General features: G+C 48.0%; 2 protein-coding genes and 1 long non-coding RNA gene across 10 annotated transcripts in view; all 3 read left to right on the top strand.

The window, feature by feature from the left end:
* LOC110527469 (cytoplasmic protein NCK2) overlaps positions 1–2,860 on the top strand; it is a 67,227-nt gene extending 64,367 nt beyond the window's left edge. For all 3 annotated transcript variants that reach the window (XM_021608749.3, XM_021608747.3, XM_021608750.3), the window contains 2 exons: positions 515–1,269; positions 1,554–2,860. In XM_021608749.3, the coding sequence (XP_021464424.2) occupies positions 515–1,269; positions 1,554–1,748 (950 nt within the window). In that variant the 3' untranslated portion in view covers positions 1,749–2,860. The remainder of the gene's footprint in view (positions 1–514; positions 1,270–1,553) is intronic.
* Positions 1–12,388, top strand: part of LOC149982327 (uncharacterized) — a 139,437-nt gene that overhangs the window by 56,635 nt on the left and 70,414 nt on the right. The window lies entirely within an intron of this gene.
* otos2 (otospiralin 2) lies at positions 4,904–10,222 on the top strand. 6 transcript variants are annotated; one of them, XM_090240344.1, is made up of 5 exons: positions 4,906–5,579; positions 5,881–5,953; positions 7,748–7,780; positions 8,875–9,082; positions 9,499–10,222. In XM_090240344.1, the coding sequence occupies exons 2-5, from the start codon at positions 5,890–5,892 to the stop codon at positions 9,515–9,517; spliced, it is 324 nt and encodes a 107-aa protein (XP_090096470.1). In that variant the 5' UTR covers positions 4,906–5,579; positions 5,881–5,889; the 3' UTR covers positions 9,518–10,222. The 6 variants fall into 6 exon arrangements, with proteins under 6 accessions (XP_021464417.1, XP_090096470.1, XP_021464420.1 ...); XM_090240345.1 differs by having other exon boundaries at positions 5,512–5,593; positions 9,499–9,876; XM_021608742.3 differs by lacking the exon at positions 8,875–9,082 and having other exon boundaries at positions 4,904–5,579.

Here is a 12,388-nt window from a genome sequence, read left to right as displayed (position 1 = left end):
CTGCGTTTCCTGTCTCCTAAACAACCTTCCTGCACAGTGGTCTGGTCATTAGCTGCCTGAGAGGAATTAACATCGCCTGTCAATACCCAGAACCCCCCTTGTCTCTCCTCTGGCCTTACCTCCAGTTTCCTTCCAGCACTAATTACCCAGAACCCCTCTCTCCCCCTTAACTCTGAAGTGTTTGCCTCCTTGGCTGTAGCCTCAGAGAGAGGTGGTGACCTCCTAACCCCGGACCGTCCTCTACCAGCAGTACTAGGAGCTAATTAACTTGCTGCTGCACTTCAGTTGCAGGCTGTTTTTTGAGTAGCGTAGCTGCCTGCTCAATCTCAATGACCACGTAGGGCTTTCTGTTTGGAGCCATTTTCTCTAGATGTACTACACTCTAGCCTCAGGACTTTTAACCTAATATGTTGAAGGGAGACTTTTTACTATGTTATTCTGCTCTGTTGTGGAACTACTGCTGAGATCTTCAATTTGTGGTATAAATAGTTATTTCTCTCTCTCCCTCTCTAAGGCCTGGGGAAGACGAAGAGGAAGACGAGTGCCCGCGATGCCTCGCCAACGCCCAGCACGGACGCAGAGTACCCGTCCAATGGTGGCGGAGGTAGCAGCGCCGAGCGTATCTACGACCTCAGCATCTCAGCCCTGGTCAAGTTCGCCTACGCGGCGGAGCGGGAAGACGAGCTGACACTGGTGAAGGGGTCAAGGGTCATTGTCATGGAGAAGTGTAGCGACGGCTGGTGGCGAGGGAGTTCTGAAGGTCGGGTAGGTTGGTTCCCCTCTAACTATGTCCTGGAGGAGGGAGAGGAGGAGGCCGTCTCGGGGGACCTAAGCGGAGGTTACCCAGGGCAGGGGGCAGGGTCGGCAGGGGTTATCAACGGGACCACCAGGGCGCTCCACACTGTCCAGACACTGTACCCTTTCAGCTCTGTGACAGACGAGGAGCTAAACTTTGAAAAGGGCGAAGTGATGGAGGTGCTGGAGAAACCGGAGAACGACCCTGAGTGGTGGCGGTGTCGGAACGCCCGTGGACAGGTGGGCCTGGTGCCAAAGAACTATGTGGTTATACTTAGCGACGATCCGGCCCCCGGGGGTGGGATGGGCTCGGGCCCCCACTCGCCCCAGATCAACTACACAGGGCCGGCCCGCGTAGGAAAGTTTGCCGGGAAGGACTGGTACTATGGGGGAGTGACCAGGCATCAGGCAGAGTGTGCGCTCAACGAGAGAGGAGGTCAGGGAGACTTCCTGGTCAGAGACAGCGAATCATCGGTGAGTGGTCGAGAGAGAATTGTGATTGGTGGAAATGGGGGAAGAACAGTTGATTTGTGTTCCTGATTATGTATATAATGATGTACTCTATGGTTTACAATAGCCTTATCATACTGTGTTTTGAGCTGTTTTTATTGGGAAAGCTTTCTTGAGGGAAACTGCATTAATTCAGTGGGATGGGTGGACTTTACAGTAGATTTATATCCCCCTCTAGTGGCTTAAGAATGAAACTCCGTGGCAATAATCATCCATTTCTTATCTCTCGCTCTCTCTCTCTCTCCCAGCCCAGTGATTTCTCCGTGTCCCTCAAGGCGATGGGAAAGAACAAGCACTTCAAGGTTGCGCTGGCGGATGGGGTCTACTGTATCGGCCAGAGACGCTTCAGCAGCATGGACGAACTGGTGGAGCATTACAAAAAAGCCCCGATCTTCACCAGCGAACATGGAGACAAACTCTACCTGGTCAAACCGCTGCTGTGACCACACACACACACACACACACACACACACACACACACACACACACACACACACACACACACAATCCGGGCCCCGGTGCTCGGCCTGGCCTAACAACAAGCCTTATTACTGGACTTGCCACTGACTGATCTGAGCACAGCAAAATCCACTGCTCTGCCCATGCCCCTTCAATACAACAGTTAGCACAGAGAGAGACTCAAATGGAACATGTTGGCCACCGTAGCTCAGATTCCTGTCAGAATAGTGACATGGAGTCCTGTCCAGAAGTGTCCAGAGAACGCCTTCACTAAGGCATCGTCTGTAAGCATCTGCTCTCGGCCTTGGCTGACAACTCCACCTCCTAGTAAAGCCCTGCCGGAGCCTCCTAGGTTTTAGGAGTGAGCACGGATGGGGATTTACAGTCAATGGTTCCTTCACAACAGCTACATACACCATGAACGTGAATATTTAATGTGTTGACATTGACATCACATTATCACTGGAGACCTTTTGGATTTTTTTTTGGGGGGGGGGGCGGGACAAACGGGAGTAGAGAAACAGCTCTTCTCTTTTTGCTTGTCTCCAGTAGGTGTTGTTGCTTTGTCTGTCGTTATCGAGCGACCCGTCGTTTGCAGAAAGTAGTATTACGTTTCCATAAAGACTGTTGTACCAGAAAGAAAGGCACCACAACTGGCACTGCATTAACCAGATGAGGAAAGGACGCCCTCTGTAGGTGTATTGTGGAATGTCCGTGGATGTGTACCAGCCACACCCTCCTACTGCTCAAATGTTCCCCCCGAACGTTCTCTTCGAATCTCTCCTCAGCGTCCGGGTGAAAACGTCGCTGACCGAGGACGGAGATTCAAGAGCGATAAGAAAACGTTTTGTGGGTTGTCTGTTTGCCAGTGAAAGTCTGTTCAACATTTTGTTTCCTGCTTTTAAAAAAGAAAAACTGTCTTAATGTTACTGAGCACTGTTATTTAAATCTTGTTTTCAGCTCTGTATGTATATTTAAAAAGAAGAATAAGGTGAATATTATATGAATTTAGATACAGCTAAAAGGTACTGTACTCCAAGACGGTGTGGTGACTGAGGAATGAAATACTTTTGTTCAATTAAAAGGTTTTCCAAAATAAGTTTTCTGGTTGCATTTGTCTACCGTGTGTCATTTTATTCCCTTTCACCTTTTTAAAAGATTGTATTCTAATTGAACAAGATTGAACATTCAAATAGCGTTTCTGTATTTACCCTCTTCCACCAACAGATGGCAATGTTACTGCAGGTAGGATTTCATCATTTCAGGACCTGAAGGCCCATCCTGATGCAAGAGCTTTCGGTAACCACAAAAGTGCTTCCTTTACGTCTTGCCAGATCGTTTGGAATGTGTCTCCTTAATCCTGATACGGCATGAGATCTGGGGGGGGGGGGGGGGGGGGTTGTATTGGTGTATTGTTTGTCTCAAATGGCACCCTATGGGCCCTGGTCAAAAGTGGTGGATTATTTAGGTAGTAGGATGTCATTTGGGAAGCAGACACTGCTTCTGATACCATACAAACTAACCCATGGTAGCCATGTTGTTTCTTTCCGAGAGATAAATGAGTGTAGATATAAACTCAGCAAAAAAAAAAATGTCCTCTCACTGTCAACTGCATTTATTTTCAGCAAACTTAACATGTGTAAATATTTGTATGAATATATCAAGATTCAACAACTGAGACATAAACTGAACAAGTTCCACAGACATGTGACTAACAGAAATGGAATAATGTGTCCCTGAACAAAGGGGGGGGGGGGGGGGGGGGGGGGCAAAATCAAAAGCAACAGTCAGTATCTGGTGTGGCCGCCATCTGCATTGAGTCATGTACTGCACCAGATTTGCCAGTTCTTGCTGTGAGATGTTACCCCACTATTCCATCAAGGCACCTGTAAGTTCCCGGATATTTCTGGGAGGAAACAGGTACCAGACGTGCTCAATGGGAATGAGATCCGGGCTCTTCACTGGCCATAGCAGAACACTGGCATTCCTGTCTTGCAGGAAATCACGCACAGAACGAGCAGTATGGCTGGTGGCATTGTCATGCTGGAGGGTCGTGTCAGGATGAGCCTGCAGGAAGGGAACTGTGGTTCCCTGAGGGAGGAGGATGTCTTCCCTGTAACGCACGGCGTTGAGATTGCCTGCAATGACAACAAGCTCAGTCCGATGATGCTGTTACACACCGCCCCAGACCATGACGGACCCTCCATCTCCAAATCGATCCTGCTCCAGAGTGTAGGCCTCGGTGTAATGCTCATTCCTTCAACGATAAACGCGAATCCGACCATCACACCTGGTGAGACAAAACCGCGACTCGTCAGTGAAGAGCACTTTTTGCCAGTCCTGTCTGGTCTAGCGACAGTGGGTTTGTGCCCATAGGCGACTTTGTTGCCGGTGATGTCTGGTGAGGACCTGCCTTACAACAGGCCTACAAGCCCTCATTCCAGCCTCTCTCAGCCTATTGCGGACAGTCTGAGCACTGATGGAGGGATTGTGCGTTCCCAGTGTAAATCGGGCAGTTGTTGTTGCCATCCTGTACCTGTCCTGCAGGTGTGATGTTCGGATGTACCGATCCTGTGCATGTGTTGTTACACGTGGTCTGCCACTGCGAGGACAACGGGCTGTCCATTCTGTCTCCCTGCAGCGCTGTCTTAGGCATCTCACAGAACGGACATTGCAGTTTATTGCCCTGGCTACATCTGCAGTCCTCATGCCTCCTTGCAGCATGACTAAGGCACGTTCACGCAGATGAGCAGGGACTCTGGGCATCTTTCTTTTGGTGTGTTTCAGAGTCAGTAGAAAGGCCTCTTTAGTGTCCTAAGTTTTCATAACTCTGACCTTAATTGCCTACCGTCTGTAAGCTGTTAAGGTCTTAACGACCGTTCCACCCTTTACAATGAAGATCTCTGAAGTTATTTGGATTTTTTCGAATTATCTTTGAAAGACAGGGTCCTGAAAAAGGGAGGTTTCTTTTTTTGCTGAGTTTAGCTAGCCAGATCCAGTACAGGTGTTGCCGAGGCGTAATGCTCCTGTACAGCTCCTCAGGGACAAACGGAGGTAAATGTGGACTGTATTTGAGGCCCCCGTTGTGGTCGTCTGTGGTTGAGGCAGTGGAGACCTACATAAAGGGGAACCAAGAGAGAACACAATCCTTGGCTCCCAGATACAATATGTGAAAGACCATGTAGGGTTTGTATAGTTTGTCTTTTAGAATATTATAATGTATCTAGCCATTTAGCAGACACTTTTATCCAACGTCACAAATTGCATACATTTTAATATGGGGGTTACAAAAACAATGTAGGTCATGAACTTTTGTCACTTTCAAGATCAAGATGTGCAGGTATTGATCGAACATTTTGCTGTACATGAAAGGATGATTGTTTCATTAAATGAATGGACACATTTTCACAGCCATAATATTGCCATGCTCGGGAGCATAAGCAATGGCAAGTTATCTAGACGGGTACAATTTGTCTGCATCGGACCTAGTTGGTGAGGGGTAAGAGAGTGTTGACATTCCCCTGCTCCCCCTCTCCCCCCTCTCCCCTTCGTCCACAAAGGAAGCCTTTCAGTCTGTTGACATGTCTGCCTCAGGTGTGAGAAGTGGAGACTGGGTAGGAAAGAGAGGGCGGTGGGTTCGGATGTAAGGTATGGCATGTGGATCTGAAGTGTGAAGGACCAACATATCCTGGACAGCTCTGTTAACTGTATCTGTCCTCCCATCCAGGTTCTGGGTATATCTGGACATACACACGCTACACACACACACACACTCGCCCAGAGCAAGAGGACCAAGAGCCCGGATCCAGCACCAGGTACCTGTATCAGTGTAAATGAAGATTGTTTATTGATTTTGTTTTGGGTGTTTTTTATCTGTTTACTGGGGGGGGGTGCCAACATTGCACCTGCTACAAAATCTGAAATGTACCTTCAAATGTTATATGTAGCTCTTAGTCTTCTTACTTGATTCAAACCTTCTTTGTCCTCTGACACAACTCCTCTCCCCGAGAGAAACCTTAAGATGTTACAGAACAAGCAAAACCATGCGGCGGTAAAAGCTGTGACAATTTCTCACAGTTTGTGGTTGTGTTTCTGTCTTTGTGCGGCCTACCACAGTGCAAAACCATGCCTCGTCTTTGTGTCTCAATGCTGCTCTGGGTCGTCCTGCTGGGTCTCCTCTCTCTAATAGGTAAGTCAGCCTGTTAGCCCTCTACAGAGCGGAGAGCCTCCGAGCCTGTGCCATTTTCATTTTCAGTGATAATGGAAGGCACCCAATCCAAAATCTCTTCAGTGTCATTTTAACCTATTTTGCGCATAAGGGTAGTATTGGATTGTGATGTGTACTTGGATAAAACTCAAGTCTGAAGTGGTGGTGGCCTCCTCTCTTCAATTCATCTCTCCAATATCTCTGTGGGCCTGGTGTGAAAGAACGGAGAAAAGTTCACTAGCTCTCTCCTGGGTTCTCGGCTCCGTGTGCTGTAGATGGATAAGAGGAGATGGAGAGAGGAATCCTCCACGATTGAGATGTTGAATGTTACATCTGAAGGAGACTGTTATTGGCCCGCTGTTGTCTCTTACCGCAGTCTGGAGCATCTCTCGGAAACCGTCAACTGGAACTAATTACCTCGGAGATGCAGCCGGACAGTCAGTCAATTTGTTTCCCTGGAGGGAATCTTGTCCATTAGTTCACTAGGAATGTAACCTTCTGACAAACTACTCTGACATTTCAACAGCCGGTACAGTCAACAGCAGCAGATAAAAGAACGGTATTGATTATAGTGTTTTTACTGGGTTCTGTCTCACTGCATCCGCTGTGAAGTTTAGTCCTCAACATGTCTCTTTACATTGTTTATAGCCGCACATTTTGTCTGTCAACTTGGATTTTACTGTGGAATGTGAGGAGAAAGTTTTGAAGGTTTTTCTTTCAAATGAAACGGATGCCCTCCCATGATATACGTGTGTTCTTTATATTGGTATGAGGACAGTTGGTACCATTTCTTCAACAGCACACCACAATACTGTATATTTAATTGAGCAGCGCTTCTTCCTGCTTGCCAACACAATGCATGTGCAGTATTGGCTATTCAGAGACATAGATCTTTTGTCACAACATCCCTCCAAGATATTTGATTGAGTGGAAATGACGTTGTTTTGATGAAAAGCGTCTGGTTGTGGGTCAGAATAGACCAGTCGCAGTTCATTCCCTTCTTTTGCTTTCTCCCTCTTTTGTTTTCATTGAGACGGTAGAAGTATTACACTGTGTGCCTACCTTGCTTAGCTCTCTCTAGTCTCTGTTGACCAAGCTGAGCGTTTATCTTTCCCCTCCCCTATGTATCTTCCCAGACCTGGGTCCAAATACTATTCAAGATTTTTCTAACACGTTTAGCGTTTGCTTCGGTCTGCCTGGAGTGCCAGATGGGCAGGGTTTGTATTTTTCAGACTATTCTATTGGTTCTACTGTGCCAGGCAAGCTCAATTAAGCCCAGATAAACCATGTTGAAATGTATTCAAATAGTGTTTGAACCCAGGTCTGTTTCTCTCCACTGGGCTTTACCTTCTTCTTTGATCTGCCGCGACCTTCCTATCCTCTGAGGAGATTTAATAAAGGCTGTGAATGTCTGAATGTCAGAGCAGTCCAGGGCCAGGCGCAGCACATGGCACTTAGCAGTCAGCCGCTCCATATCCTCTTCATCCCCTGTCTTACACCCCACTGCCTCTGTCTCCCTCTCTCTGTCCGCAACACCCCCGTCTGCTAATCTGCTGCTGCCTGCCCAGCATGTTGGGCAATGTCAGAGATAGAGACAAGGAGGGAGAGAGAGTTGATAGACAGAGATTAATAAAAAAAAAGCACTCCTCAGTTAGACTTATTCACTATCTCTGTTTTGTATCAAGTCACCCATCAACAGGGCTGTGTGAGTCACCATGAAGACCCATATGGTGCCTTCGGTCTGAATAATTCCTGTCTTTTCTCCCTCGAACTCAGGGGCTGAGGAAACAGCAGGAGAAGAAGGCAAAGGTGAGTGTGGGAGACTGGGTAGCCAGGGGTTACCAAGATGGGGTTGGATTCAATCAAACCAGCCCTAGAGATGTTGATTCAATATTTTGAGTTGTGCAACTATAGCTTGAAGACATACACTGAGTGGACAAAACATTAGGAACACCTGCTCTTTCCATGACAGACTGACCAGCTGATTCCAGGTGAAAGCTATGATCCCTTATCGATGTTACTTGTTAAATCCACTTCAATCAGTGTAGATGAAGGGGATGAGACAAGTTAAAGAAGGATTTTTAAGCCTTGAGACCATTGAGACATGGATGTATTGTGTATGTGTGCCATTCAGAGGGTGAATGCGCCAGACAAAATATTTAAGTGGCTTTGAACGGGGTATGGTAGTAGGTGCCAGGTGCACAGGTTTCAGTTGGTCAAGAACTGCCACGCTGCTGTTTTTCACACTCATCAGTTTCCCGTGTGTATTAAGAATGGTTCACCGCTCAAAGGACATCCAGCCAACTTGACACAACTGTGGGAAGCATTGGAGGCAACATGGGCCAAGCATCCCTGTGGAACACCTTCTAGAGTCATTGCCTTGATGAATTGAGGCTGTTCTGAGGGCAAAGGAATGGGGTGGGGGTGCGCAACTCAATATTAGGAAGGTGTTCTTAATGTCTTGTGCATTCAGTGTATGTACACACACAGCAAGAGACCAGGAGAGAGGTCAGAGGGACAGATGTGAGAGAGGTCAGAGGGACAGATGTGAGAGAGGTCAGAGGGACAGATGTGAGGGAGGTCAGAGGGACAGATGTGAGGGAGGTCAGAGGGACAGACGTGAGGGAGGTCAGAGGGACAGACGTGAGAGAGGTCAGAGGGACAGACGTGAGAGAGGTCAGAGGGACAGACGTGAGGGAGGTCAGAGGGACAGACGTGAGAGAGGTCAGAGGGAGAGACGTGAGAGAGGTCAGAGGGAGAGACGTGAGAGAGGTCAGAGGGACAGCTGTGAGAGAGGTCAGAGGGACAGATGTGAGAGAAGACTTCCTTGGTGCCTCCACACTACATGGTGTTGTTCCTTATCATATTCCTACAGTCACTCACACCGTTGTGTTATGTTTGAGTTGGGAGCTGTGGAGTGTTGTTGTCCCAGCCTGCTTTCCCAACGTGGACCAGGCCCTCTCTCCCACCACCCCACAGTGAGAGGCCTGTCTCTGGGCTTAGGGGATGTCCGGCGCCACTCGCCCCTGACTGGTCTTTAATCAACCATAAGCCTGAGATGCTCAACGGGGGATTTGGTTTCAATTCGAAGACGAGACGTTTTTTTACAAGGTATTATATTGACTTTGGTTAAAGGAATGCGGCTTAAGCTCAGGTTGTAGTGAAGGGGTGACAGAGAGGTGAACACAGAGAAATGAACGAGGCTGCTATGGTTGGTGTAGCAGGGAGGAAGGCTGGGAAGTGGGAAAATTGGCAGAGTAGATTTTCCCATTGGTGAGGCAGACTGCCCTTCAGCAAAGGTTCCGTACAGTGGTTCTATCACTGTCACACACATGTATAATCAATGAATACAGATTGTGTGTTGATTGTGTATTATACTGAAAATAATGTATGTAGTAAACGGCTATCAATCCATGTCAAGTTGTGTCATGTGACCAGTCTTAGTGAAGTGCAGTATCATTCACTCAGCCTCTGATTGGTTCCCTTTTGACGTCCTCTTCTCTTCTTGTGCTCTCATTGGTTCCCAGCAGCAGATTTGGGGCGTGAGAAGCGCAGCATGCCCAACTGGGCTCTGACCTCCTCTGACTTCTTCGGCTGGGTGGAGGCTCTGCGCGAGTACGCTGGTTATGAGAAGATTGAAGACCTGTCCAGAACCTTCTGGGCACACTTCCCATCCGCCAGCCGCCTGGGCTATGAGCTGTCCGACCCTGACGAGGAGTGACCACAACCACAAATATAAAAACTGGTGAAGGATCAGTTTAGCCTTTTTTAGATCTAAAATAATAAGTGTATATGGACAGGGGGACAGAGTAGGAATGCTGATCTAAGATCAGGCCCCACTGTCCATGTAATCTGATGAATTGTGATCTAAAATAAAGAAACTGATCCTAGATCAGCACTCCTTCTCTGAGACGCTTTATGATTACAGGACCAGAACTAGAACCAACATCTCTCTACTGCATGCAAGTAGTGTAGAATATAGAGGCCTACTCTATGTCCTCAGAGGACCCTGGAAAAGACATGCATTGACACTCACCAAAGAGGAGAAAGGGATGGATGGAATGTCTGCATGGAGGTCATGTGATGCTCAGTACTGTACGTGGGATAGACAGAGAACACACGCTGACACCAGATCAGGCCTCTCATACACTTGACTTGTTTTGTGTCCAAGAACAATAAATCTGCCTGCGTTCTGTGTGTGAAACTGCTTTTCCACGACCCAATTAAACTCCCAGGGCCCTAGAGATTTAATTCTTGTGAATAGTCTGTTTCTTTAAACTTGTCTTGAACAGCCGCTGCATGCTAAGCTCTCCTCCCAAAAGATGTGCGTGGCGCAGAAGTTAAAGTTGTTAAACAATTGATTCATGGAAAAGTACAATCGTGCAGCAGCTATCAACATGTTTGTCAGAATCCTGGCTCGCTTGAAACTACTCCTCGGGTCTAGTTTCCCGAACACAGATTTGGTTTATTTTTGGACTAAAAATAACTTGCTTACTAGGCTTAATCCATGTAATCAACCCTATGCAAATCCACATACCAGAGATGTCTGTAACTATTGAGTGATTCAAAGAGCAGTGATGTGGGCGTGTTTGAATACGCCAAGAATTCATTTTTTTATCTCTTCATATGTGTGTTCTTTCCCCTGGCAGGCAGCTACTGCATGTTGAGAGAGATCAGAGAGAGGCAGTGAATATGACATGCCGTGTAGTGGTGTGCAGTGGCAGGGAACAGGGCATGCTGTGTAGTGGTGTGCAGTGGCAGGGAACAGGGCATGCTGTGTAGCGGTGTGCAGTGGCAGGGAACAGGGCATGCTGTGTAGTGGTGTGCAGTGGCAGGGAACAGGGAATGCTGTGTAGTGGTGTGCAGTGGCAGGGAACAGGGAATGCTGTGTAGTGGTGTGCAGTGGCAGGGAACAGGGCATGCTGTGTAGTGGTGTGCAGTGGCAGGGAACAGGGCATGCTGTGGAGCGGTGTGCAGTGGCAGGGAACAGGGCATGCTGTGGAGCAGTGTGCAGTGGCAGGGAACAGGGAATGCTGTGGAGCGGTGTGCAGTGGCAAGGAACAGGGCATGCTGTGGAGCGGTGTGCAGTGGCAGGGAACAGGGCATGCTGTGGAGCGGTGTGCAGTGGCAGGGAACAGGGAATGCTGTGTAGTGGTGTGCAGTGGCAGGGAACAGGGAATGCTGTGTAGTGGTGTGCAGTGGCAGGGAACAGGGCATGCTGTGTAGTGGTGTGCAGTGGCAGGGAACAGGGCATGCTGTGTAGTGCCGTGCAGTGGCAGGGAACAGGGCATGCTGTGTAGCAGCGTGCAGTGGCAGGGAACAGGGCATGCTGTGTAGCGGCGTGTAGTGGCAGGGAACAGGGCATGCTGTGTAGTGGTGTGCGGAGTGATCACGCAACATGGGGGGAAACTTTTTCCTTAATAACACACACTTTAAAGAAGAAGCTCTCCCCCAGTTGCCATGGTAACAGGTGGACGGAGGGGATAGGATAGGTGGATGTAGAGTGGTTATAAAGGATGGGCCCCAGACCCAAGGGGATGACGTCAGGTTAAGATGGTGTGTATCATCCTCATAGCCATAGATACACAATACACCTAAACACTTATCTACGGCTGCCGGTTCTAAGAAATCACGCACAAAAGGAGCATTGAGAAGCTCTGTGTTGTGTACAAATCTCATGAAGCGTGACCTTTCTCCTATTTCTTCGAATCTACCCAGCTTAAGTGTTAGTTATTCCCCCAGTGTGTGTGTGTGAGAGAGTGAAAGAGCGCTTTTTTGCCCATCTCTGTGACTTCTCTTTGAACCCTGTTTCACACTAGAGACCTGCCCTGAGCTGAGTGCAGGTGTTCCTTCCTCTCCCAGGAGCACAGTCAGGAATGCAGACTGAGCCTCTCACTTTCAGGGTACGTGCCAGGCAAACCATTCAAACCCCAAGGTTAAGGTGTGTTCCATCACAGTTTATAATGCTATTCACAGATTATCACAAGGGGAATCTCCCCTGTGTGTATGTGCCTTACAGACAGAGGGGTCTGTCGTGTGACTCCCATGCAAGCCACAGCAGCTGAGCTGTGTGTCTTGACTCTTGAGGAAGAGTCAGTTTGCACGCTGACAGATGTTTGCCATATCGTCCTCTGTTGGTTGGTGAAGCAGTGGCTTCCTGAAAGCCTAATCGACCATTAACTGAACATCGCCCGCTCAAGGATGGCTTGCTTTGAAGCACAGGGAAATACTTTCCTTCATTTTATCTTGCCCTAGTAAACAAATGAATGTTATCAAATGCTTGCGTTGGTAAATGTATTAGATCATATTTACTAAGAAGGTAAAGAGAAATATTTGATCCCATAGACAATAATATATACAGTTGAAGTCGGAAGTTTACATACACCTCAGCCAAATACATTAAAACTCAGTTTTTCA

Source organism: Oncorhynchus mykiss, chromosome 7 (genome assembly GCF_057628025.1).
Source record: "Oncorhynchus mykiss isolate SJ-2025 chromosome 7, ASM5762802v1, whole genome shotgun sequence".
Classification (NCBI taxonomy): Eukaryota; Metazoa; Chordata; class Actinopteri; order Salmoniformes; family Salmonidae; genus Oncorhynchus; species Oncorhynchus mykiss.
Note: the sequence above shows the minus strand (reverse complement) of the source record. Positions and strands in the feature narration are given on the sequence as shown.